Source organism: Perca fluviatilis, chromosome 6 (genome assembly GCF_010015445.1).
Source record: "Perca fluviatilis chromosome 6, GENO_Pfluv_1.0, whole genome shotgun sequence".
In the NCBI taxonomy this organism is placed as follows: Eukaryota; Metazoa; Chordata; class Actinopteri; order Perciformes; family Percidae; genus Perca; species Perca fluviatilis.
This window is the reverse complement of record NC_053117.1, coordinates 28322324-28347665: the sequence shown is the minus strand read 5'-3', so window position 1 is coordinate 28347665 and position 25342 is coordinate 28322324. Positions and strand designations below refer to the sequence as shown.

The 25342-nt window shown below is 40.4% G+C and overlaps 1 protein-coding gene across 1 annotated transcript in view; it reads right to left on the bottom strand.

The window, feature by feature from the left end:
- The window catches only part of si:dkey-215k6.1 (transmembrane protein 132C), a 304130-nt gene that overhangs the window by 74378 nt on the left and 204410 nt on the right, over positions 1-25342 (bottom strand). Inside the window, exon 5 of the mRNA XM_039803645.1 lies at positions 855-1050. Within this exon, the coding sequence (XP_039659579.1) occupies positions 855-1050 (196 nt within the window). The remainder of the gene's footprint in view (positions 1-854; positions 1051-25342) is intronic.

Sequence of the window (25342 nt, the reverse complement as noted above, 5' to 3'; positions counted from 1 at the left end):
TGACCTTATTCTATCGTGCTTATATTTTAAATTTTATTATCGATTTTATATTTTTCTATGGAGTCATGGTTTGAGAACCTATCTTTAAAGAACAGCAACTCCCTGAATCAAATTGTTAAACGGTCTAGTATAGGGTCACAGCTTAACCTAGCAGTCAGTCACAGCGGATAAGTGGCTCGATTTCAAATGATGACTACATCTCTTTGCACAGAGAACTTCAGCTTCTTCCTTCTGGGCGGAGGTTTATAGTCTCAATATGTAGAACAAAGTGGTATAAAAACTGCTTTGTTTCAGTAGCCTTCACTCAGGTGAACAAGTTGTGGAAACATTGCACAGATACTATAGAAGCACAGTTTATTTATTCATTTTATTTGAATGCTTCTTAAAGTGACACAGGCTCAAATACAGAACAACGAAAGTTTCGGGTCTATATGGAAAGCAGCCTTTTAAGAGGCAAACTGTGCTTGAGTCTCACCAGGAATGATACCTGCCAGCATGACGCATAAATGGGGGAAGCATTAGGCGTGAAGGTAGGTGTGTAGGGCTGTACCTGCGTATCTGTGTGTCCATATTTGCGAGGCTGCTTGTCATTTTGAAACCTGCGAGGGTGAAACCTGCTGTGTGTGTGTGACCAGGAGGCTTGTAGCAACAGGAGGGGGTAAACAAGCTGACCTTTATAGCTTTGATCAACCTAGAGGAAGGAAATGAGCTGGGGGTATCAGCAAGAATGCTAAGAGGAGGTGGGTATTGGAGGGAAAAATCTATTCCAGCATAAGAAATGTGCTGCTGGGTATGTCATTTATGTATGCTCACAGATAACTGTATCTGTTCTCATCTATCCAGTCATCACTCACCTCAGCCAGTGGTACGATTCCCTGTATGTCTGCATTGCTGATGTAGAGGTGCGAGACTTTCTCTGTTTGTCTGGAAGTTGTCTGCATGCCAGCTGGGTACTCAATGTTCCAGTGTAAGGTCTGGGTTGGCACCAGGTTGATCACGTTATCCACCTCAAATTCCAGCTGCATCACCTCATACGATTGACTTTCCAATCTACAAAGAAAAAGGGGGAAACAAATACATATTTGTCTATTTTAAAATCCCAAAGATTGATTGGTCTTTCCTGCAAAAACATCCTCTGATGAGCCCTGATAATAATAATATATCTTTATTTCAAACGCACAAGTGGGTCCATAATCCATAACCATCCTGACAGGCGAGACAATGTGAACAGTGCCCTGTATAAAAATGTCACCAGGAAATCTGAGGCAGACATTCGTACTAGCCACATTTAAGACTGTGAATGTGAACACAGCAGCATTGACCATGATGACCACAGAATACCATTCAGGAGTCATTTTGGTCAACACAACTTTTATGTCTACTAACTTGTGATAGAACAATGTCACAAATAATGGTAAACACACCTTTAATACAAGAGACAGAAACCACATGGTAAGGTCTGGATTTGAATTTGTAAAATGAGAGTATTTAAGTAACCAGTGAAACACTAAACTCCTTTCTATTAAATTGTTTTTGTAAAAGAGCATGATAAATTAAGGGAGAGAGAGTCAATCTTTGGAGATTTTTGGAGAAAAGAATTCTGTAGTTTACATCCACACTAAGTATCTCCTGCTACTTATGAAAATGTGATTATGATGATAATAATGACAAGGATAATAAAGGGGGAGGATGGTAAGGATCTTGGTGATGGAAATGATAATGAGGACTGCTGAAAAGGAGCAAAAACGCTATCCATCTGTGGATATGTGTGCATATGTGTTTGTGTGTGTGTGTGTGTGTGTGTGTGTGTGTGTGTGTTTGAGTGTGTGTGGGAGAGAAATGGGGAGTCAAATAATCCCATTTTAAAATAATTATACATGTTACAATTTCATGGATAGAAGCCATTCTGCTTCATGCGTTCTCCAAAAAGCCTGTGCGGGTGTATTTATGGTATGTGCCTCAGTCTTTCTCTACGTGTCTGTAAAAATTGTTATTTTCACAATGCTAATGTGCTGTGCATCACCACAGACCAGTAGCCGTGCTCAAAATGTTTTGGATGCAGGCTCATAAGTACTTTACCTTAGATTAGCATGAAGACTTAAAAAACAAGGGGAAACCTCTAGCTTGGCATTGCTAAAAGTAAGCTATATGCCTACCGGCACCTTTAAAGCCACTGTGTGAGAGTGATTCTGAGACATCACCGATCTTAAAATCATTATACAGATCTATCAGTCATTATCAGATTCAGTTTTAACTTTCTACCTGGAAAACCATGGCAACTTTCTTTTTAAATATATAAAAATATAAAATATTATCTTCTACCTCTCTATTCTGATTCCTACATACAGAATCTTTTCTGTCATTTTGACAACTTGGATTCGTTCTGCATATCATGCCCTCACGACTTTGCAGACTTTGTCATTATCGGCTTTGCCTCTTTGCCTGTCAGGAATCCTGATTCTATCTGCTGCTTGTGTGAATCACACCCAGTTGTATCATTTATCCTCACGGAAGTTCTTTGCATCTCCTTCTTCTAGACCTTAGCAAACGATTTCCCAGTTAATATTGGGGCTGTATTTGTATATCAGGATTGTGGTCAGCTTCTGGATGACTTAATAATGAATGAATGACTAAAGAGTCATTATTTAACTGAAATGGACAAACTAAACCGGACATATTCATTAGTAGTGCATTATGTACATTCTGTGTATTGTTTTGAGAGGGGACACCTATTAACTGATATACCGCCGAACGGCATGATGGGTACCGCACGCTCTCCGTCGCTCGCTACGGTACATTCAAGAACAGATGAAGAAAGAGAGACCGGAGTTGTTACATTGTAGCCAGCTCAAACATTTCAAGCATCAGCGATGTAACTTTCGGAATGAACGCTTTTTTTCGTCTGTATACTCTAGCATTTCTATAGGGATGCAACTATATCATGGCGGGTGTATTGCTCTGGACTGAAGGAAGCTCAGTGTCAAGTGTCAAGCGTCAAGTGTGAAGTTGTTTTGATGAGCAGTTCTCAAGAAACCTGCAAGCAGCAAACACCTGTTTTGATTGGGGACTGCACTACTAAAATAAAATGCCCAAACACTGCAATAAAATGTTGTGTTTATGGTGCTTTAAGCCGTGGCACACAGAGCTAAAAAACCCAGTAGGTCTTAAATAAAAACACTATTTGACATGTGACATACATTTTCCGCTATCAAGATAGCAGTGAAATTTACCCACTTGCAGTTCCCAGTAAGTGAAACACAAAAGGTCTCCTGGGTGGGATTTAGGAGATAATCATTCAACACACACCACAGTCGACTGTTTCACAGCCTCAAGAAAGATGCCTTGAAAATAATTTAGATACTGTTTAGCAGCAGTATCTTTAGAAAATCATTGTTTTTATTTCCCTGTCACTGACACTCTCACACACACACACACACACACACACACACACACACACACACACATACATACACGTGTCCAGCGGATAGTGGAACATTGATAAGAAAGAAAGGAGCAGCAGCAGCAGCAGCAGCTGTAAATTGATTTTTGAGCGGACGCTTTATGTCATACACACATGCATACACACACACAAACTCACACAGATATATAGGGGTTAAAGGTCATGACAAAGCCAATTGCTGAGGGTCTGTGATATCTGGCCTGTGTCTGTCTGTGTGTGTGTGTGTGTGTGTGTGTGTGTGTGTGTGTGTGTGTGTGTGTGTGTGTATGAGTGTGTGTCTAGGGAGATGGGGTGAGCGATGTGTTACACAGATAGATTAAGAAGAGAAAATTGATGGGTGTCAGCTCCCCTTGACCTCTTCCAGATCCCTCCATCTTGCTCGCTTTTCTTTCATCTGTCTCTAACCATCTGTCTTCCTCTCTCTGTCTCTTACCAAACCCAAGCTGACATTATTTTATGGTTATCCCATCTTTAAACTGAAAGCTTGCTTTGCTGCTGTTTAATGGCTTTGGTTACATGAAAAGATCTAGTAACAATTGTATTTAACCCTCAGCCCACCCTTAGCTTAGTAAAAGTCAAATTTGTCGTGAAAAGTATTAGTCAATGTCTATAGGTTGTACTTCTACAACAAGCATCACTGTCTTTCTTTGTCAGTCCAACCACCTTCTCATGTGTCAAGCGACCCTGGGCAATTACATTTCTCTGTAGGATAAAGTGTGATGAGTGCCTCGCTGAAGGACACACTAAAGAGTACAGCAGCTTCTATGTCACATGTGTCCGGCCCACATATCAATTTAGGTTCATAATACATTTTGGTCCAACTAGTTTTTGTTGCTTTATCTGAAGTTTTTGTCACTTTTGCCAACGCTGTTGGTGCTTTTTTCACCATTTTTAAGCAGTTTTGCAACTTTTTCAGACGTTTTTGTTGCATTTTTTGACTTTTTTTGCCCTTAGTGAAAATGAGTTTGACACCCCTGTTCTATGTGATGCTACAGAATAGCAAAGACAGACAAAAGAAGAAAGAGAAAACTTTGTCCACATTTTTTCATTTGAGTTAATGAGAATTTTTTATATTTTGGTGAGGTCCACTTATGTGTGTGTGTGTGTGTGTGTGTATCCATGACGGCTTGTTGTTTAACCTCAAAGGACACAGTAGCAGAAGACCTATTTCATATTTTCCAGGGAGAAACCTAAAATACAGCAGAGGTTTAGACACATACACAGCGAGACACAATGCTCTGTCACTCTCACTCTCTGTTGCTGTCTCTCTCACACTCACAGACACATGCACACAGGCAATGCACAAGCAACACACCTCTCTGTCTCTCACACACACACACACACACACACACACACACACACACACACACACACACACACACACACACACACACACACACACACACACACACACACGTACAAAGAATCGTCCAGAAAATGTTGAGTGTGTTTGGGTGCAGTGTAATCGCTGGAGCTGAAAAAGCAATGTGTCTGCAGTGACAGGTTCATTCAGGTGTTAGCTCCGTCCCAACCACAAGGCTCCAAAACAAGATTACACTGTCCTCTAGTACGCATACGCATGCGCAAGTGCAAGCATGCACACAATCACACACACACAGAAAATTGTCTGCCGACACTGACAAACCAAACAAAACCACTGTAGAAGTTGATACTTTCTCTCCATCTCTGAGTGTGTTTTCCTTCAGGCAGCTATTATTCCAGTTACTGACACAGTGATGCAGGTTTTACAGTGTTGGTCTGAGGGTGTCAACTAGGTCATCTGATATGGTTTTACAATCCTCCTCCAAACTTACGGTTTGGACAGTGGACGGACCAGCTTTGGTGATCATGCATTCCTAATAAAAAGGGAATTCATTCTAATGAAGCTCAGCGCAAATTCTTTCAGGAAGACGTCATTACCCCAGTCACTACTCCATTCTTAAATTAAATCAGCTGTTCAAGAAGTGACGTGTCAGTTAAACCAATCAGACTCGACCACGAGATTCAAGGGCCAATCACAGCCTTACAACTCTGCTTTAAATCTGTTCTCTCCTTGTGCTGTCAGCTGTCGTTTCAGGCAAAGCGCTCGACCCTCCTCCTCCCCTGACGCCTCCCGGTAGTTGTGTTTCTCCCGGCTGACCGCTCCGTTGCCTCTTCGGTCCAGTCTCTGGTCTCTTCACCGCCACCACCAGTGTCTGGACTCCATCGGGGGTTATGTTCCTATTCCCTACCCCTTTAAGAAGATTAATTCGATGGAGTCCAATCTCCAAAAGACTTTGTACATTCAATATCATACAGTTGTACAATAAATATTTTTGCATATCTGCAAACAAAGTCTCTCCTGATTGAAATTGTATTAGGTTTAAATTGGCATTGGCAATTGGCATTGAAGTGATCAAAAATCAGACAGTAAGTGGCAACCTCCAGTGGTGAAAAATTAAGCCAAAAACTACAATTCATTAAGTGGCCACTTGAGGCTGGATCCAATAGTGAGTCAATCCCTATAGAACCCCATGTTAAAATGCCCAATTTAACAGCAGAATTAAACAGGTTTACAACCTGGTACAAAAAAACGGTTTTGGTATCTATAGCTAATTTCCCAGCATAATTAAGAGTGTCCTGCTTTGAGTGACAGATGGGTGCTGTCACAGGTGGCTAGCTCAGCAACCAGGCTTCATTCAGCATGCCAGTTCCACCCATATTCCACCACTTTGCCCATTTTTTGGAGTAGACGGAGTCAGGCGTTGCCAATATGGTGATGGCCGACAAAATCTGCTAATGAAAACTAGGATGTTGTCTAGTTTTGGAGGGAATCAGAGACCAAAAGACCAAATGCTTCTTCCTAAAAATAGACATTTTTGTGCCCAATATTCAAGAAACATTGGACTAGGGCTGTAATGGTTTGTGTATTTGTGCCGAACCGTCACAGTACACGCAGATTACACAGCATGTAGATGGAAGCAAATTTCACAAGCATGAGTTCTGCTTGGAAAGTTTTAGCTGTAAGCCGTTAGCAACATATGCTAAGTTTAGTGCAAAAAACTGATTGCCGTGCATGTCAGTCACACTATGGGGAACACAAATGAAATGTGAGGCCTCCACAGCAGTGTTTCAGCAGACATTAAAGTTCTTAATCTAGTTAAGCTATACATTAATGCCAACGTGCTTACCTAAAATTTGAAACACAACAGTTTCAAACCCCTGTTTTGGGGGGTTGTAGAAAGGCATTCGTGCTATGTTTAGAAAATCTTGTCTGAGACAAAAATGCATGACAGGGTGAAGAAAAGTGGTTACACCACAACACATAAATTATAATAATCCATCACAAAACAACTCTCTGAACCCTTCAAAGAGTAAGAACATCTGAAGGTGCACTTTTATTCCTGACTAACCTGTGTTTATACCTGCGTGATAGTTTGGTCACAGCAAGACGGACAGATACAGATCTCTATGATAGTGAATGTTTTTCTGCCTATAGAGGCTGGCCTGACTTAGCCTATAAACCCAGATAAAAAGATACACTTATGGCAGCAGAGAGTGTTTTGAGAGACGTGCAGGCTGGATACACTTCTTACGCTTGTGGGTAACTGGCCCTTCTGGAGTATCAGAGCTGATTAAAAGAGATGATTGACAATTTTCTTTCTCTGTTTATCTATTTAGCCTCAATTAAACAATTTAGTTTCCAGGCTGGGTCAACAGAGATACAATTTGCAGCCTCACTAATTCTGTTCTTGCCTCATTCTTAGTCACCTTTCTGTTTTACTGTCTCTTCACCTGCATGTCCGTCTCTCCATTGACCCATCAGTTTATCTGGATTTTACGGCTGCCACTTTGATACAGACTAAAATATTTCAACAAATATTTTATGGATTGCCATTAAAGTTTTGTACGGACCCTAATTGTCTACAGAGGATGACTCCTTGTAACTTTGGTAATAACAAAGGTAACACCACCATCAAGTTGACATTTGTGGCTTTGAAAGTTCTCAACAACTATTGCATGGACTGGCATAACATTTGGTACAGACATACTGTACCTTGTTACCTAGGATGAGTTGTTGTAAAGTTGGTGATACTCTACCACCATCATCAGGTAAACATTTTAATATGACACTCTGTATTTAGTGCTAATTACCAAATCTTAGCATGCTAAATTAAGATGGTAAACATCATACCTGCTAAACATCAGCATGTCAGCAGTGTCATTGTGAGCAATGACACAAGATGGCGCCGCGGATGGTAGCCTCGGTACTTCGCTTTGTTATTTTTTGTGTGTTTTTTACCAGTAACTTTTACCAGAGAGGAACTCTTAAACATCAGGCAAACCTCTACAGGAACTTTTTCTCCAGTTTTCACAAACCCAGCAAGTTTTTCTGAAATCCTGGTTGAAGGCGTTGCGGTTCTCCATGGAATCTGCTGGAGACGCAGACGTGGGAAACGAGCGGGAGCGCTGGTGAAATTAAGGAAGCAGGGACTACGCACCTCGCTTCCAGCCATTCAACTGGCAAACGTCCGGTCCCTGGAAAACAAGATGGATGAGCTGCTGCTTCTCAACCAAAACAACTCAGGATTTCACAGATCCGCCGCCATGTGTTTCACTGAAACCTGGCTCTGTGAACGCATCCCGGACAGCGCACTTCACAACTTCACAACACAGCAGACATGGGGGACTCGAGTTACATGACTTGACTCGAGTTAGACTCGAGTCGCAAATTTTAGGACTTGAGACTTGCTTGATTAACATTCATAAAAGACTCGACTTGACTTTGACTTGATATTCATGACTTGAGACTTGACTTAGACTTGAGTCAAATGACTTGAAATGACTTGATTTTCTGTTTAATAAATATATTTTTTCCCCCTCTGATATTGAGGAGGAGTTAACTTTACGATTTTAGTGCTGTTTCATGCGCAGGAACCGTTGATATGATGACGCGGCGCGCAGCGGCAGACCGTCAGTAAACAACACTGGCTATGGCTAGTAACTTAACGTCATGGATCCCTCTCATGGGCGCCGATACAGTGGGTGCTCCGGAGCTCGAGCACCCACGGAAAATACTGACCACCCACGTGTGCCAGACTGCTGGTTCATTTTTACATTAATCTAAAATTAAACACTGCAGTTGTGGAGAGTTTGTCATATTGTGATTAGCTATGTCGGTGGCATTGATTCTTAATTTCCCACGAAGATGATCGACGTTACGTGCCAGTTAAACTTTTCATCTCCAATCCTATCTGTATTTGTGAGAAGTGGCGCTGTCCTGAGTTGAAAGATAGCCTATAGGCTAGGCTACTTTACGGCTTTATTATGGCGTGTGTGTTCGTGTCGGCCGCTGTTCATTTCTTAAGGTTCTGAAATGCAAACACTTTTTTTTAAAGGGTGTGCGCGTGTAAGCACCCACGGAGCAAAACATAAATCGGCGCCTATGTCCCTCTGCACAGAAAATATAAAAGTTTGGCTATAAGGATTACACATCTGACCAGGCAAAAAAAAAAACGAACGGCAGTTTGCAAGGTCTGCAGTACAAAGATTTCCGACATCGAATTTCATCAGACACTTCAAATCGGGAGAGATTCGGGTTCCAGTCCCCATATTCAGCTGAACCACTATTTGGACATTTGTGATGGACAGAACTCCCTTCAGTTTTTGGCCATGAATAAGCACACCCTCCCCTCTTTGTTCAAGGTGGCGGTAAGAGCGAATAAAACTAGGCACACATACACACATACAACACAAACTGCTCTCTCTCTCTCTCTCTCTCTCTCTCTCTCTCTCTCTCTCTCTCTCTCTCTCTCATAAACACACACACATGCAGACGTAAGTATGTGAATAAAGCTAGGGACACATACAACACACTCTGCACTCTCACACACACGCACATGCACATTCACTCACCAATATTAATAACTTTTCATTCACTCTTTCTCGCACACACACATTCACTCACAAATACACTGACAAATATCAACATATACTTTCCATTCCATGTGATAAGTAAAGGTGGTGGGATTCAGCTACTCTTAAAGAATATGTTTTGTTCTTTCAGAGAAGGAAAGGTTAAAGGTTGTTTCTGTCTCATAAAAGTGAGGCATGTTTGAAGAATATTATTTGACTTAGGAACCATTATACTTGAATTGTTTGAAGGAATTTCATGATTTGATGTCATGTTTGAGGCATATTGAACAATGTTGATTTATTGTTGGCCTAATAACAGTTTTAGGCTGTGCTTTTTTATCTGTGTTAATTTAAACTCTTCAGATGTATGTGGACGCAATGTCTTTTGAATATTGAGTAAAAAATGCAAATAAAACTCCAGCATAAACTTTAGCTTGTTTAAAAATGGAAACTTTGGTATGACTTGACTTGACTTGCTTGACCAAAGCTATGACTTGACTTGACTTGCTTGATGGTCACAAAAAATGACTTGGACTTGCTTGAGACTTGAAGGTTAAGACTTGAGACTTGCTTGTGACTTGCCCATGTGTGACTTACTCCCATCTCTGGATCAAGAAGGCTCCAGGATTAACTGCAACCAAGAAAATGATAGCTCAACGCTGGCTCCCCCTCTCACTCGCTTTGTATAAAACAGTGGTTGGTGTATTTTCTGGACATAGTTATGCTTGAGCTCTCTACAGCAAGGATCAACAAAGCCAAATCATCAACTATCAGCCTATGGGAAAGCGCAGCAGCTCAATAGACTTAATGACCTCAGCCCCACAAGAACTAAAGGAAAGTGATTTGGCAAGGTGTGGTTTCTGTTTTGTTTTTTTTTCCTCGAGGCCGCAGAGGATGGGGGGGTGGGAGAGGATTTTTGTTCTTGTTCAATTTGTGTTTCTCTGTAATGTGCGCCATCTGACATTGCCTGTCACATATTGTGGAATTTGTTTTGTATGTCTGAAGGTGCTAATAAAAAGTTGATCGCAAAAAAAAAAAAAATAAGGCTCCAGGACCTGATGGTGTGTCCCCCCTCTTGTCTGCGATTCTGTGCTGAACAGCTGGCGACAATCTTCACGCAGATCTTTAACCAGTCCCTGGAGCTGTGTGAAGTGCCCTCCTGCTTCAAATGCTCCACCATCATCCCAGTCCCCAAAAATAACTACAGGCCTGTCGCCCTGACGTCTGTGGTCATGAAATCCTTTGAAAGACTGGTGTTGAGCCACCTGAAGGACATCACGGGACCCCTGCTGGACTCCCTGCAGTTTGCCTACAGGGCAAACAGGTCGGCAGATGAGGCTGTCAACATGGGACTGCAATACATCCTGCACCACCTCGACTCCCCAGGGACGTATGCCAGGGTCCTGTTTGTGGACTTCAGCTCGGCGTTCAACACCATCATCCCTGAACTCCTACATCAGAAGCTCACCCAGTTCTCAGTGCCTGCTGCCGTCTGTCAGTGGATCATCAGCTTCCTGATTGACAGGCAGCAGCATGTCAGACTGGGGAGCATCTCATCCAAAACCTGGTCCATCAGCACTGGTGCCCCACAGGGGTGTGTCCTCTCCCCGCTGCTCTTCTCCCTCTACACCAATGACTGCACCTCAAAGAACCCGTCTGTAAAACTCCTAAAGTTTGCAGATGACACCACTGTCATTGGTTTGATCCAGGATGGTGATGAGTCTGCTTACAGACAGGAGGTGGAACAGCTGGTCCAATGATGCAGTCAGAATCACCTGGAGTTAAACCCCAAGAAGACTGTGGAGATGACAGAGCACTTTAGGAGAAGTCCCCCTTCCATTCCCCCCCTCACCATCCAGAACGACACAGTGTCCACTGTGGATTCCTTTAGGTTCCTGGGATCAACCATTTCACAGGGCCTAAACTGGTCTCCCCACATTGACTCTGTCCAGAAAAAGACTCAGCAGAGGTTATACATCCTGCGACAGCTAAGTCTGTAATCTGCATCACTTTCTGGTTTGGGTCAGCCACCAAACGGGACAGGGCCAGACTGCAATGAACAATTAGGGCTGCAGAGAGGATCATCGGCGCTGACCTTCCCTCCATCCAGGACCTGTACTGGTCCAGGGTCAGGAAAAGGGCAGCAAAAATCTCTGCAGACCCCTCACATCCTGGTCACAAACTGTTCAAACTCCTTCCCTCTGGTTGGCAATACAGGGCACTGTTCGCCGATACAAAGACAGTTTCTTTCCCCAAGCAGTCACTCTGTTGAACACTCAGAAATAGCCCCCAACGTTACACTGAACAAAGTCAATCAACACTGTTCTGCTCATCTACCTCATGCATATTTATTATTGTAAATTCTGTTGTATTGTTATAGTGCATAGTTAACAGTATTTTTTTATGTATTTCTTACTGTCCATTCTGTTTTTTATTCTTTATTCTTTCTCTGTTAAGTGAGTGTTGTAATTTGAGAGCAAAGATTACCGGAGTCAAACTCCTTGTTTGTTTATGCAAACCTGGCCAATAAAGCTGATTCTGATTCTGATTGTGATATTAACCTGTTGAAGTTAGCATTTCGCTTAAAGCACCGCTGAACCTAAGTAGAGAGTCACAGAGCTGCTAGCGTGGCTGCAGACTCTAAGTCTCATTGAAGTGAACACACACAGTGACATCTTTAAAATACAGCACTAATTAAGAGACAGTTAAAGTTAAACCAGCTTTGTGTCATCTTTGTGTGGGCAGTGTGTTTAGAAACGGTTGTCCAGTTAACTCGTGATTAATCACAAATTGATCACAATATTTGTTATGTGTTCTAAATTTACTTTAAAAGGGATTTTCTTTTTTAAGTTTTAAATGCTCAAGTGGTATTTGAGACTCAACGTACTCCGGTGGTAACTCAAGTTCACATCACAGTAGATGCAAATAACTTAAGTCTTGTCGAGAGAACCATCTGGAGGGGCTTTGAAACCGAACTGTTTTGGTTATTCAAAGGTAGTAATTTCCAGTCACTGAGTTTTGTCCTTTACTCATCCTCAACCCGTCCCTACGAGCCTAGACACTGGTCCAATATTCATCTCACTAACCTGTGACCACTAAGCAGGCTACATGGGGTTACACATGCACACAATCTTTCACTCATTCCATCTCCCTCTCACACACAGTAACAGCTATGGCAGGTGTGGTAAGTAATGGGCTTTTTCCTGGTCTTTCCTTTTTTAGTTGTTGTGTGAGTGCATATAGGCCCTTGCCTGTCACGCACAAACCCCCTATCGAGCACCTATAAACACACACACACACACACACACACACACACACACACACACACACACACACACACACACACACACACCCTGAGACACCTCCAATGGCCTTGCCGTAGAAGTGGACACACAGTCACTGACCCGTTCATCTCTCTGTCACAGCTTTAATAAGAGACACACTTTGAACCATTTCTTACACACACACACATCCTCACATTACATTACATTACATTTGAAGTCATTTAGCTGATCCTTTTATCCAAATTGACTTCCAATAAGTGCATTCAACCATTAAGGTACAAACTCGGAACAGCAAGAATCACGTAGAAGAAGTAGATAGCTTCAAATAAGCCACACTACAGAGTTCCACATGTAAATGCCCACTGTACAGTAAGCACAACATGTACGTGCAATTTTTATTTATTTTTATAGCTATCATCACATCATTGCTTGAGTGATAGTCAAGTCTCACACTTAACTAGATTAATTGCCGCACCCAATATATGCCAGATACACACAGATGCACACTCTTGATTACTGCTGGAGCATCTGATCTGAAACTCAAACTGATTAGGTTTACTTTCGAGAGGAGAGAGAGAGAGAGAGAGAGAGAGAGAGAGAGAGAGAGAGAGAGAGAGATTTGGCTCATGTGTTCCCTTTGGAGTTTTACAATATTCATCAGTGAGTATAAATTACCTTTGAAATAAATATAAGTATTGTGGTTATTATGATATTATGATATTTATTGAGGATCCCACTTTTTTCTTAAAACTTTTATTGTTTTTTAGAGATCAGCTCAGTGTGGCACCTCTGTTATTCACACCCCATTGCTGACCCCTTGCTGTTTTTTCCTCCTGAGGAGAAGCAGGTGGTAGCTAAAGGAAAATCTCTCCCTCTACCTAAGTCACCCTCAAAGTTGCACATTCGATTCCCCCCCCCACACACACACACACACACACACACACACACCATGTAGCAAGTGCAGGGAGGACAGTTTGTCTTATCAAAGTGTACTGTAGGAAAGTGGTGGTCTCGGGGGAAATTCAAAGGACAATAGAGAACAAACACACACCAACAGACATGCACCGCTGGCAAGACGAGAGGAAACACCCCCTGGGAGAATACAAGGCAGGAAAGGAAGGATGGAAAAGGGAGAAGGACAAGACAAAAGGCAAAGGATTTTTTTTTTCTTCTCTTTTTGCTAAGAGGAAGTTGTCCCTTGCAGCATTTCCCCTCAGCACCCGCACAGCCAGGCTGGCAGCAGGTGTGTTATGTGTATGTGTGTGTGTCTGTGTGTGTGTGTTACACAGAGCGAGGGACACTGGGGGTTTTGTGGAGAATTATCTGATATGAGACAACCACAACATAGACGTAAAGGATAGACAGACAGAGAGACAAAGGGATAAAAAGCACCACATGGAAACAAAAGTTAATAACCCTTACGAAACAAACGTATATTGCAATATACTAGAATTTATATGGCAATACATTAGAAAATATATTTCAATATATGAGACACTTCCTCATATATTTGAAAATATATATAGCAATATATGGATGGAAAACTATTTCTATATATTGATTAATATATTTTAAAATGCATTGATGTGCAAACAAAACTGTATTACATTATTGCATGTATGTGTATTGAAAAAAAAAAATATTATGTGTTAAGCAATTAAGCTCATGCATAGGGCATTGAGCTTGATCAACAATAGTCCAAATCACATTTTTGCATGACATTTACATTATATAGCCATATGGATGGACCATATATTGCCGTGTATTGATTCATACAGTATATTGTAAAATGAAGATGACAGAGTATTATAAATTAAATCATCATTAACAGCAAAATAATTTTTTTTTGTGTGTCTACCTTTGCACCGCGCGAACATCTTGCGCATACGCATAATGGTTCGTTATGCGTACCATACGCTATCAAAAAAGTGACTTGAGTAGAAGTAGAAGTGCTCTTTAAGCACAACACTTAAGTGGAAGTACTAAAGTATTCAACATTTTTTGTACTTAAGTATTGCAAGTAGTTTATTTTAAAATATACTACTCAAGTACTAAAAGTAAAAGTACAAGTATTGTGTTATGTAGTTAAAAAGCAGTCAAATTTTGAATATCATATTGTTGGAGTTCAACTTTTTACTTGGTATTAAGACGGAGAATTACAGGCAGTTACAAGCGTACAGGCTGGATATGAAGGAAGTTTTCTGAAATAAACCCCAAAAGGTACATTAATGTCACAGCTGTTATAACTACTATTATCTGCTACAACAGTGGGTTATTAATCACTTATTAACACATACTGAAAAAAAATGTGTGATGTAGTAGAAAGTTAGCAAGCTAGCAAAATACAGATAAACTAGCAGCTTCACATCACAGGGTCAAACGGTTAACATTCAGGACTCAATGCAGACTCAAACTACTCAGGAATAGATTACTCTGCTGCTGCAACAACAGCTAAATAGAAAGAATACAAACTTAAATAGTCTCTGACTTCTGTACAGGCATTCGCTGTAATGAAAAGAAACACAACGCGATCTCGGGGATTTCTTACGTAACTTACACTATTATCGTACGTAACTAACATAGCCATAACTACACACAGACTGTAACCTACACAGTCTCTGTAGGCGAGGAATTCACAACAGTAACGAAACATGCAGCACATAAAAATGTATCGGAGTAAAAATATTAAACTCATCGAAAATATGTACTCAAGTAAAAGTGGAAGTAGGAGAAAAAAATAATACTCCAGTAGAGTACAGATACAGCCTTTTAGTACTTAAGTAGAGTAGTGAAGTAGTTCTACTTCGTTACTATATAGCTCTGCTCAGCAGTGAGAGGAGACAATAAGAAAAAATAATGAAGTTTGCGCTAGTGAGCTGGTCAAAGGGGAAGGATAAAGATGCTCTCAGTATAGTCCCTGTAAATTGGATCGTAGACTTTGATCCTGAAAACTCTAAAAAGGAGTATCTTATCGAGTGCCACAGTATCGGTGGTATAAGAGGCCTACTAATGGGTGGCTGGTTGAACCAGCACACATTTTGCAGTTGGCAAGCAAGTACAGTGGCTTATTTTTTTTTACTTGGTTAGTCATGCAGCATTAATCATGATACCAATTATCCTGTTGAGATTTTTGCATTATTGGCCTAGTAACGTTTGCTGTATACATTTTTAATTAGCAGTGAAACATTAAACACTTATTTTAAAAGTCATAAATTGAAGAATGTCAGCTAAGATTTGGGTTAATAAGAATACTTAACTGTCAAAGTCAAAATTGTCAGCCAACATTATACAATGAAAATTTGTTATGGATTTGGTGTGTTTTATCTTATTTTGGTAAAAATGTTTTTTCTGTTTTGTATTTTTGCTCTGTTTCCTGTTTTATTTTGACGGTCTCGTTTTCTGTCTTGTCTTGTTTTGTTTTACTTCCTGTGTTTTCCCGCCCTTGTGATTGCCCTAATGTGTTTCACCTGTTTCCCAGCCTCGTGCCACCTGTCTTGTGTTTCCTCGTTAGCCTGTGTATTTAGTCTTGGTGTTCCCCTTGTCCTGTGTCAGATCCTTGTGTGTCTTGTCGCCTGTTTGTAGTCCTGTGTGTTAGGCTTAGTGTTCCTGGTTTTTTCGTCTCCTGTCTCTGAGTTTTGTGTTAGTTCTCCCTGCGGTCTCTGTGTTCTGGTTCTCTTATCCGGCTCTGTTTTCCCTTTTTGCATTTTTGGATTACCTCAGTTTTTACTCCTTGTCTTGTTTCTTGCATTTTCGCTATTTTGGATTCTTGCTGGTTTGTACCCTGGATTTTTGTGTTTGTAATAAATCTTCACATCAACTTTCTCCCGCCTGCCTGCTCTCTGCCTTTGGGTCCTCAACTTCCCTAAACCATAACAAAATTAACTCTTGTGTGTATCTGCACATCCCTACCAGAAAAAACAGTTTGCCATTTGCCGAGCATGTTATGTGTACATAAGCTTCAGATGGAACCATGGTGACATGCCTTTCATTCTGTTTGTTCTCAGGTCAATGTCCCTTCAGCTGCTGCTTTTGAAATAAACCTCATTCAATTAATGTGAACTGTATTGATGTATTATTCAATCTATTATATTTTGATATATATAACAGACATTGTACATTATATTATTTCATATTTAACATGTATACAATATATAAAATTATAATTATATATATTATTTCATATCAAATATATCTAAGACATATATGTTCCCATATAAATCTGATTATATAATATTGTACATTGAAGTATATTATCTCAAAAAAATTTACATATATATTTACATATATACAATGCCTCTTCCAATATATAATCTCATATAATGTGAGACATATTTCAATATACATAACAATATATTACATAATATAACAATATGTATTTATTCAATATATGAAAACGGCAATTATTGCAGTATTTTCCCATATATTGCAATGTATTGCAATATATAACTTACATATATAATATATTATTATGTAATACATCATATAATATATTACTATGTAAATTTCACAATATATGAAGACACATGAAATATATTGTCACATCATATATTGATAAATATATTTTTGTTGCGTAAGGGAACACCCCCCCACACACATGCACACACACACACACACACACACACACACACACACACACACACACACACACACACACACACACACACACACACATATACATACAACATACATACATACACACTGTCAGAGATGTGTTAGCTGCAACAGAGGAAGACAGAAGTAAAGGCAAGGCGACGCCAGGCGGAACCACAGGCCGACAACACTGTCACAGCCATCACCCACCTTCACCTTTACTGTGTGTGAGAGAGAGAGAGCGTGTGTGTGACAGCTGGACGCAGAGATGCAACGCACCGCCGCAGACAACCCCTGTCAGTTTGGCTTAAGACAACCCTGAACTGTGTGTGCGTGCGTGCGTGTGCGTGCGTGTGTGAGAGCGCATTTCATTGTGTGCATTTTTGTGTGTGTATTTCACCCTAGTCTATATCCTTCACGTTCCACTTCTGGGATTGCTCCGGTGCTGCAGGAAATTCCGCCGGATGCATGTATTTTCCGTTTCCTTTCCTTCCTTTCTTTGTGTTGGAATTTAAAATTCGGTGGATTTATGAAGACTTATTGTTAACTGCTCTTCAGATCTCTACTTGGTAAATTGAGACAGCTAGCTACACTATCTGTCCAATCTGAGTTTTCTCTCATAAGACTATTTTGCAGCAGCTCTGTTTAGTATTGTCCATGACATTTCTGATTGGTTTAAAAAAAAAAAATGCCATTAAACCAGAGCACGTTTTCATCCAATCCCTGAATGCTACATGGAGTAGCCAGACTTTCCTTCAGTACGCTTTGGAGGAGGGTCTGGCAAAGTGAGACTAATTTCGCCCCAATATGAAAGTTAAGGTGCAATCAGCCTTTCACACTTAATTGCAAAACGTCAATGCAGACTTGGTTGCAGACATGCAACCATCCATTCAACACACACCCGCTGAGTCTTTTTAACCTGGTTTAGCCTTCACTGACCAGCTGTCAAATCTGGGTTGTCATCAGTTACCAGACCCTATAATGTCAAGAGAAATGGGAAGAAAAGATGATAGAGAGAGAGCGAGGAGTCGGGTGCTATTTTAAACTCTCTGGTAGGACAAGCTACATTATAAGAATGTAAAATACTAAATACGTAATGACTGATCTTGTTGATGCAGCATAATGAAAGAACAGTTGTGTGTTCTCAATGCCAGGTAACCTCAGCTAGGGAGGATCAGTAGACTGCTGTGTTTTCAGTCGTGTTATTTCACTTTGTTCTCTCCATCTACTTTTTAAAATGGTTTGTGATGTTTCTTTTCTATCTCTGTAAAATGTTTTGATTTTGCTTTCTTTTGATAAATACGAGAGGTGCGTCGGGCCACTCTCCTCCCAGCGAGCTGCGACACACTTTATGGTCCTACTGACGTGTGTTGTCACCATGACAACTAACAACTATCGCCATTTTCAGTTCAATGCCCTTTCTATCCATTTTATTTCTATGGATTCTTGTATTTATACAATTTCTGTCAAACGTGATGAAAATGAATTTATTGCAGACAATTGATTTCATTACATAAATGTGTTGATGAAAGATTTAATCAAATACTATTTAAACATTTGCCATTTCATTTTCATTTTATCCAGCTTTTATGATTAAAAAAATGTATGAACTCAGAATAACTGTTGTTTTTGTCCAACTCCAGACAAAACTGAATTCACAAGCATGCAGATGCTTTCACACACAACATTCAGCTCTCTTACGCACATCAACGCATATGCTAATATATTCAATATATGAAAATTTATTTTCTAATAGATACACACTGTCTAAATGTAAGTCCAACCCTGCTGATGTTTCAATTCCAGCTGTGGCCCACACTGAGTAAATAAAATACAAACACTAATTTGGAAAAAGAAGAAATTAAAAAATGCATCATGTTGACAAGCTTTGAGATAATAGACTGAAATAAACCAACACAAAAAACGCACACTCACACTGTATCTTTCTTTGATAACACACAGATAGTTACAGCTTGCATGAACAGAGACCAAATTGGCTTCAGCACACACACACACACACACACACACAAACACAGGTTTAGTGCAACAGAACCACAAATAATAAATTGTATGTAATTTACTTTACTTTTATTTTATTTTAAAGATAATAGCAACATGTTGTTCCAGTCTTCCCTTCAGCCATATTGGCAATATATTTTCTTTTCTTTTTTACGACAGAAAATGGCAAATTTCTTTTAGACATTTTTGTCAACACTAGCTAAGTTTCCATCCACTTGTCAATCGAATTACCTGAAGTTTGGTAAAAAAAAACTAAAGCCGAATAAATCCGGTAAAAGTGTTTTTCCATCCAACGGCTTTAATGCAAATAAAAACCTGTGTAATGACATCACATTCTGTTTTGCGGTCAAATTGGTATATCAAATTGATTTGAGACATTTTATGGTGTTTCCATTCATTCAAGCAAACATTTGCGAACAAAGTTTTGCTAGACCAAATAGATTGTGCCGTCTACCTACATATGAGTAATAATTGCAGAAGTTGTAATAGTCAGTCCCTCCAGGATTTCGCGGCCTTTTTTTGAGATTGTTGCGATATCTTTTGTATGTTTGATGCAATGAAGTTGCGGTAGACAGTGAAAGTTCCAAAAAAGTTGTGATTTTTTAATATGAAAATGGCTGGTGGATTTAAGACCAAAAAAGAATCATTTATTGAATGAATCAAATTTGAACATATGTGTCAGTGGCTTGTTGATTTTTACATTGTTAGTTAATTTCCTATCCTTCCCTGGGCTGGGACACACATTCATACGGTTTGATAAAGTACTGACTTTAACTTATCATTGCACTTACAATAACGAGCGCAGCTGTCCTCAAATTAGGTCATTGTGTCTTCTCATCTCCGTTTTTTCCTGCATCCATCGTGTGTGTTGTTTGTTTGTGTGTGTGTGTCTGTGTGTTTGTGTGTGTGTCTTTCGCTGTTTTGTTGGTAAATGTGAGATGTTCGAGTCTCGTCTTCATATCACAAACAAGGAAATGATCAACCCGTTCTCACTCCCGCTTGGTCATTGGCTCTCAGAGTGCACGTGGGACTGCTGTGATTGGTTGAAGTCGCAGGAAACTTCAGGTTATTGGTCAAATTTGCGGAAAAGTTGCGGTGATCGGTCAAAATTGCGAGTTGCACCAAATTCGCGGTGACTGGTTGAATTTGCGTGAATTGCCGTGAATTGGCGTGAATTGGCGTGAATTGGCGTGAATTGGCGTGAATTGGCGTGAATTGGCGCGATCGCGACCTCGCGAAATCCTGGAGGGACTGAATAGTGCTTATGTGCCAGCTGATAACGACATATCAAGCTATAATAACAAAACAATGACGGTATCAACAAATTGCTATGATGATGCAGATGCACGTAAATGCCCGACGACAACGGAGGCGGCCTGTGGTGTGGGTACGAGAGAGCTCCAAACTGTTCTGAAAGATTGTGGTTTAGAGTCACTTCACAGAAACCCTTTGGTTGAAGCATTTTCAGATTTTACCTTTTACTGGCCCGTCCCTTGACCCAGATAAGCCATGGCCCTCCGGTTCCAACCGAGAAGCGTATCGCCATTGCGCTCTACAAACTGGCTACATGCGCAGAGTTTGAGGTTTGGGTCAGCAAGACCACCGTGTGTTTATGCCATGTGCAATGCCATACGAACGAGGATGATGCGATGCCATATACCTACCTAGAGTGGATAAGGCGCATGAGATCTCGCTGCGTAACTATAGAGCACACCTTGTGCCACAGGTGTATGGCGCAATAGATGGGAATCACGTCCCGATTAGACCCCCTGCTGAAGGCTGCAGGGATTTTGTCAATAGAAAGGGCTGGCTATCAATCATATTACTACAGGCTGTAGTAGACAATCGTTGCATGATAAGGGACATTTACGTCGGCACTGGACTTGGCATTGGACGCGCGGTCTTCACCATTTCTGACCCATACAGGTGCGTCTGTTTAACCATAAAATGACCAAAAACTTAATCGCAATTCATTATTTATTCAGCAAATAACGTTTCCATCAGCGTTTATCGCATAAGCCGTATATCGATCAAGAGAAAATCCGATGAGACCGAACGTATAAACTTTGAGTTGACATCCATGAAATTGAATCGAATTTTACTGTTTCCATTTTTTATTTGATATCACTTGATTCACATAAAAACGTGTGGATGCATACATAGCTACTGACTGTAATGCACACAGAAGAAAAAAGTATATGTGTGTGTAAAAGAGAGTGTGTGTGATTGTGTGTCCGAGCTGTCGAGAATACAGTCAGGTTGTCACTGAGAGGACAGAGGGGACTCTGAGGGAATGAGTTTGCAGAAACAAAGAAGACATGCACAGACTCACAAACACACCACACACACACACACACACACACACAGTTACCCCAACATGCATTTTCTTCTGTATGCACATGCAGGCTAAGACACATGGATTGCTTTACATCAAGCCCTGGATCGAATTGTATTCTGTTTAAACATATATGCATACAGCACACTGCTTTCCTGCACTATTCATTAAAACATGTGCATGTGCAGTAACGGAATAGATATACCGACGTTAACGTATTCAGAATACAAATTATGAGTATCTGTATTCCGTTACAGTTACAATTTAAATAGTTGGTATTTAGAATACAGTTACATTGTTGAAATCAATGGATTACATGACGATACTTCTCTGTTTCACGAGTTTATTCACTCTCTGAATAAATTAAGGCAACTCCATGCATTTCCCAGAAGCCCCATTATGAAAACGAAAAATATTAGCTATTTGCGTGATCAGTCACAATGGAGTCGGAAACCGGCACAACAGAGCCAGGGCAGGAATGCGTTTCTATCTTGGAAATTCAAACAGCATTTCACATTAAAGAACGAACAGGGAGAATGAAATATAACTGTGCAGTGCAACCTCTGCAACCAACCTCCTTTCAGCGTCCAAATTACTCCACCTCCAACCTGAAGAAGCATCTTAAAGTAAGTTATTTTTTTAATTAGCCAAGGGTAGTCGACTGCTGTAGTTTTAGTGGTCACCTTGCTGTTTTATAGTTGATGTGCGACTTTACATTCTCCTATGTGCTGATTTACAAGGTCCAGAGCCGTTGAAAGACTGACTAGCCCCGTTTGACATGCTAGCTAACGTTAGCTAAAATTAGCTCGTGGTAGCTTAGATTTTTGTATTATGCAGTTCGGGGCTACAAATACAACAATCTATCTGCTTGTTCAGGTACACATTCAGCGCATTCAGCCAGTTGGAATAGAAGTACACACCAGAATAGGCCTGTTTAGTAAGCTGTATGTGGTGGTTGCATTCCTACACTTATAAAATGCAATTCAATGTGGAAGTAATCCAAGTATTCAGAATACGTTACTTAGATTGAGTAACATAATGGAATACATTACAAATTACATTTGTGTGCATGTATTCTGTATTCTGTAACGGAATACGTTTTGAAAGTATCCTTCCCAACACTGTGCATGTGAAACAACAATACATGCTTAGTAAAGAGGATGTAAGAGGACAGATCAATATTACTGAGCAGCTAAAGAGAGACACACTGACACAGTGGCCTTGATAGTTAAAACAGCCCTCACTCTCACTATCTCCCTCTCTGCCATGCTGTTATACAGGCTAGGTTTTTGATATCCCCTGAAGTTCCTTGCACCTTGGATTCTGGATCCTCTCCTTGACGAAGGAAACGGCGAGCCACCGCTGAACCTCATCATCCCTCATCCCCGAGGAGGAAAACATTTCTTCCTTCACTCCCTCATTTTGATGGCACTAGTGTGCTGGGACTGCATCATAAGCTCCTCATTCCCTTTGCTTTCATTATTACCGGGTGCACCCGGAACTAAAATTGATCACTGTACAATTAGTGATCTCAGAATTTTTAAAAACGGATCAGAAACTGACTGAATTGACTCAAACCTGAAACATGACCTAACACTGTATTAAACTAACAACTGAGGAAACATATGAAAGGAGGAACTGACCTTTGTCACACTCAAGGAACACATCCTTTAAAAGGAATTAAGGGCATTTAAAATTGTGGAAAAGTGGAAGTGGTCTAAGTCACTCGATTAAAATATTCAATTGTGATTAATCGCCTGATTGTCCATAGTTAACTCGTGATTAAATTGATCACCATTTCTTTAATGTGTTCTAAATTTACTTTAAAAGGGATTTTCTTTTCTAAGTTTTAAATGCTCAAGTGGTATTTGAGACTCAACGTACTCCAGTGGTAACTCAGTTCACATCACAGTACATGCAAATAACTTAAGTCTTGTCGAGAGAACCATCTGGAGGGGCTTTGAAACAGAAGTCTTTTGGTTATTCAAAGGTAGTAATTTCCAGTAGCTGATTTTTGTCCTATCCTCAACCCGTCCCTACAAGCCTAGACACTGGTCCAATATTCATCTCACCACCCTGTGACCACTAAGCAGGCTACATGGGGTTTCACATGCACACAATCTTTTGCTCATTCCATCTCCCTCTCACACACAGTAACAGCTATGGCGGTGTGGTAAGTAATGGGCTTTTTCCTGGTCTTTCCTTTCTTAGTTGTTGTGTGATTGCATATAGGCCCTTTCCTGACATGCACAGACCCCCTATTGAGCGCCTAGACACACACACACACACACACACACACACACACAAACTCACACACACACGCACACACAGACCTTCACCATCTCTTATTCTGTTCGTTTTTTCTTGTAATACCTACCCCCTACCTCGACAACCAAATAGTCTCCTCTCTACACAGACAGAAATGCACATATGTGCTGCACACACATTATCCTCTTTTATGATTCACCTTTTAAAACAAAAATACTCACATACTCCTTCGTTCCTCATTTAACAGCGGTGACACACACTCTCCTTCCATCACGTACACACAAGGGGACTAACACAGACCCCCCACCGGATCTACAACAATATGAAACATGCAAATGCTTTTAGGAGGAGCTCAGCAAAGGGACACGAGTATGCGTCTGCACTTGTGTGTGTATGTGTATGCATACTTAGATGGTCTCCCCAGCGTCATGTTAAGTCTTTTTTTGTTTTTCAGAGTATTTTCTTTTGTAGATCAAATGCTTTGTTTTTGGGGGGCACACAGCAGAAAGAGTTAAGGAAGACAGGAGAGGGGGAAATTTCGCTAAGCATGAAGAGATTCAAGTTGGGGCTGGGATTCATTTGTAATAACTTGCATCTTGATCGAGACTTTGGCTCACTCAAAGTCTTGGATTAGATGTTGACAACAAATCAACTTATCAAGCGAGGCTTCAGGTTTGGGGCCTTACTTTGAACAGAAAGCTGTTGAACTTAACTTTTCCCTCCACAGACTTAGATGATTTATAACTATAAATGTAAATGTGTTGTGACCATTTGCCCAAATTTGGTTCGTATATGACTCTTACTTTGACATTTCGTGTCTGTCAGACACAGTGCTCACATGTAAAATGTGAATGTTTTAACAAACTGGATATACAATAATGTATTATGGCCATATCAGGTTAAAGCCACATAGACTAATTTCACTGGCCTTTATTTGGTTTACCTACCTTTTTAAGTAATTATAAATCATTGGGTTTTGGGTAATTACTGCTTCGCCGAAAACATAGTTGGGTATTAATACTATGGTTGCGGTGCTTTTAAATTGCCAATACAATTCATACTTTACTCACCTTTTAATTTGACACTACTGTAAATAAGTCCATATCTCAATTTAAAACGCATTGTAGCTGTTTTTTGGGATTGTGTCACATTCAAAACACATGAAAGCCTCTGAGAGAAAGACAAAACCAAAAGAGAGTTGGTAAATTTGAGAGAGGGGACGAGAGGAGAGTAAAATAGATATCAGGAGACAAACAAGAAGACGATAAGACAAAAGGGAGGAGATAAGATGGAGAGAGGACGAAAGAGCGATACAGAAATAGACAGAGAGAATGAGAGACATATGAGTGAACGAAAGAACAATAAGCAGAGAGAAAATTCACATCTCAGCAAGGTTCTCGGCACCAGACTCCATTAGGACTGCTCTGGTTTGTCTAATTGCTGCAAAATAACAAGATATAAATTATCATCTTGATGAGATACAGATGATGC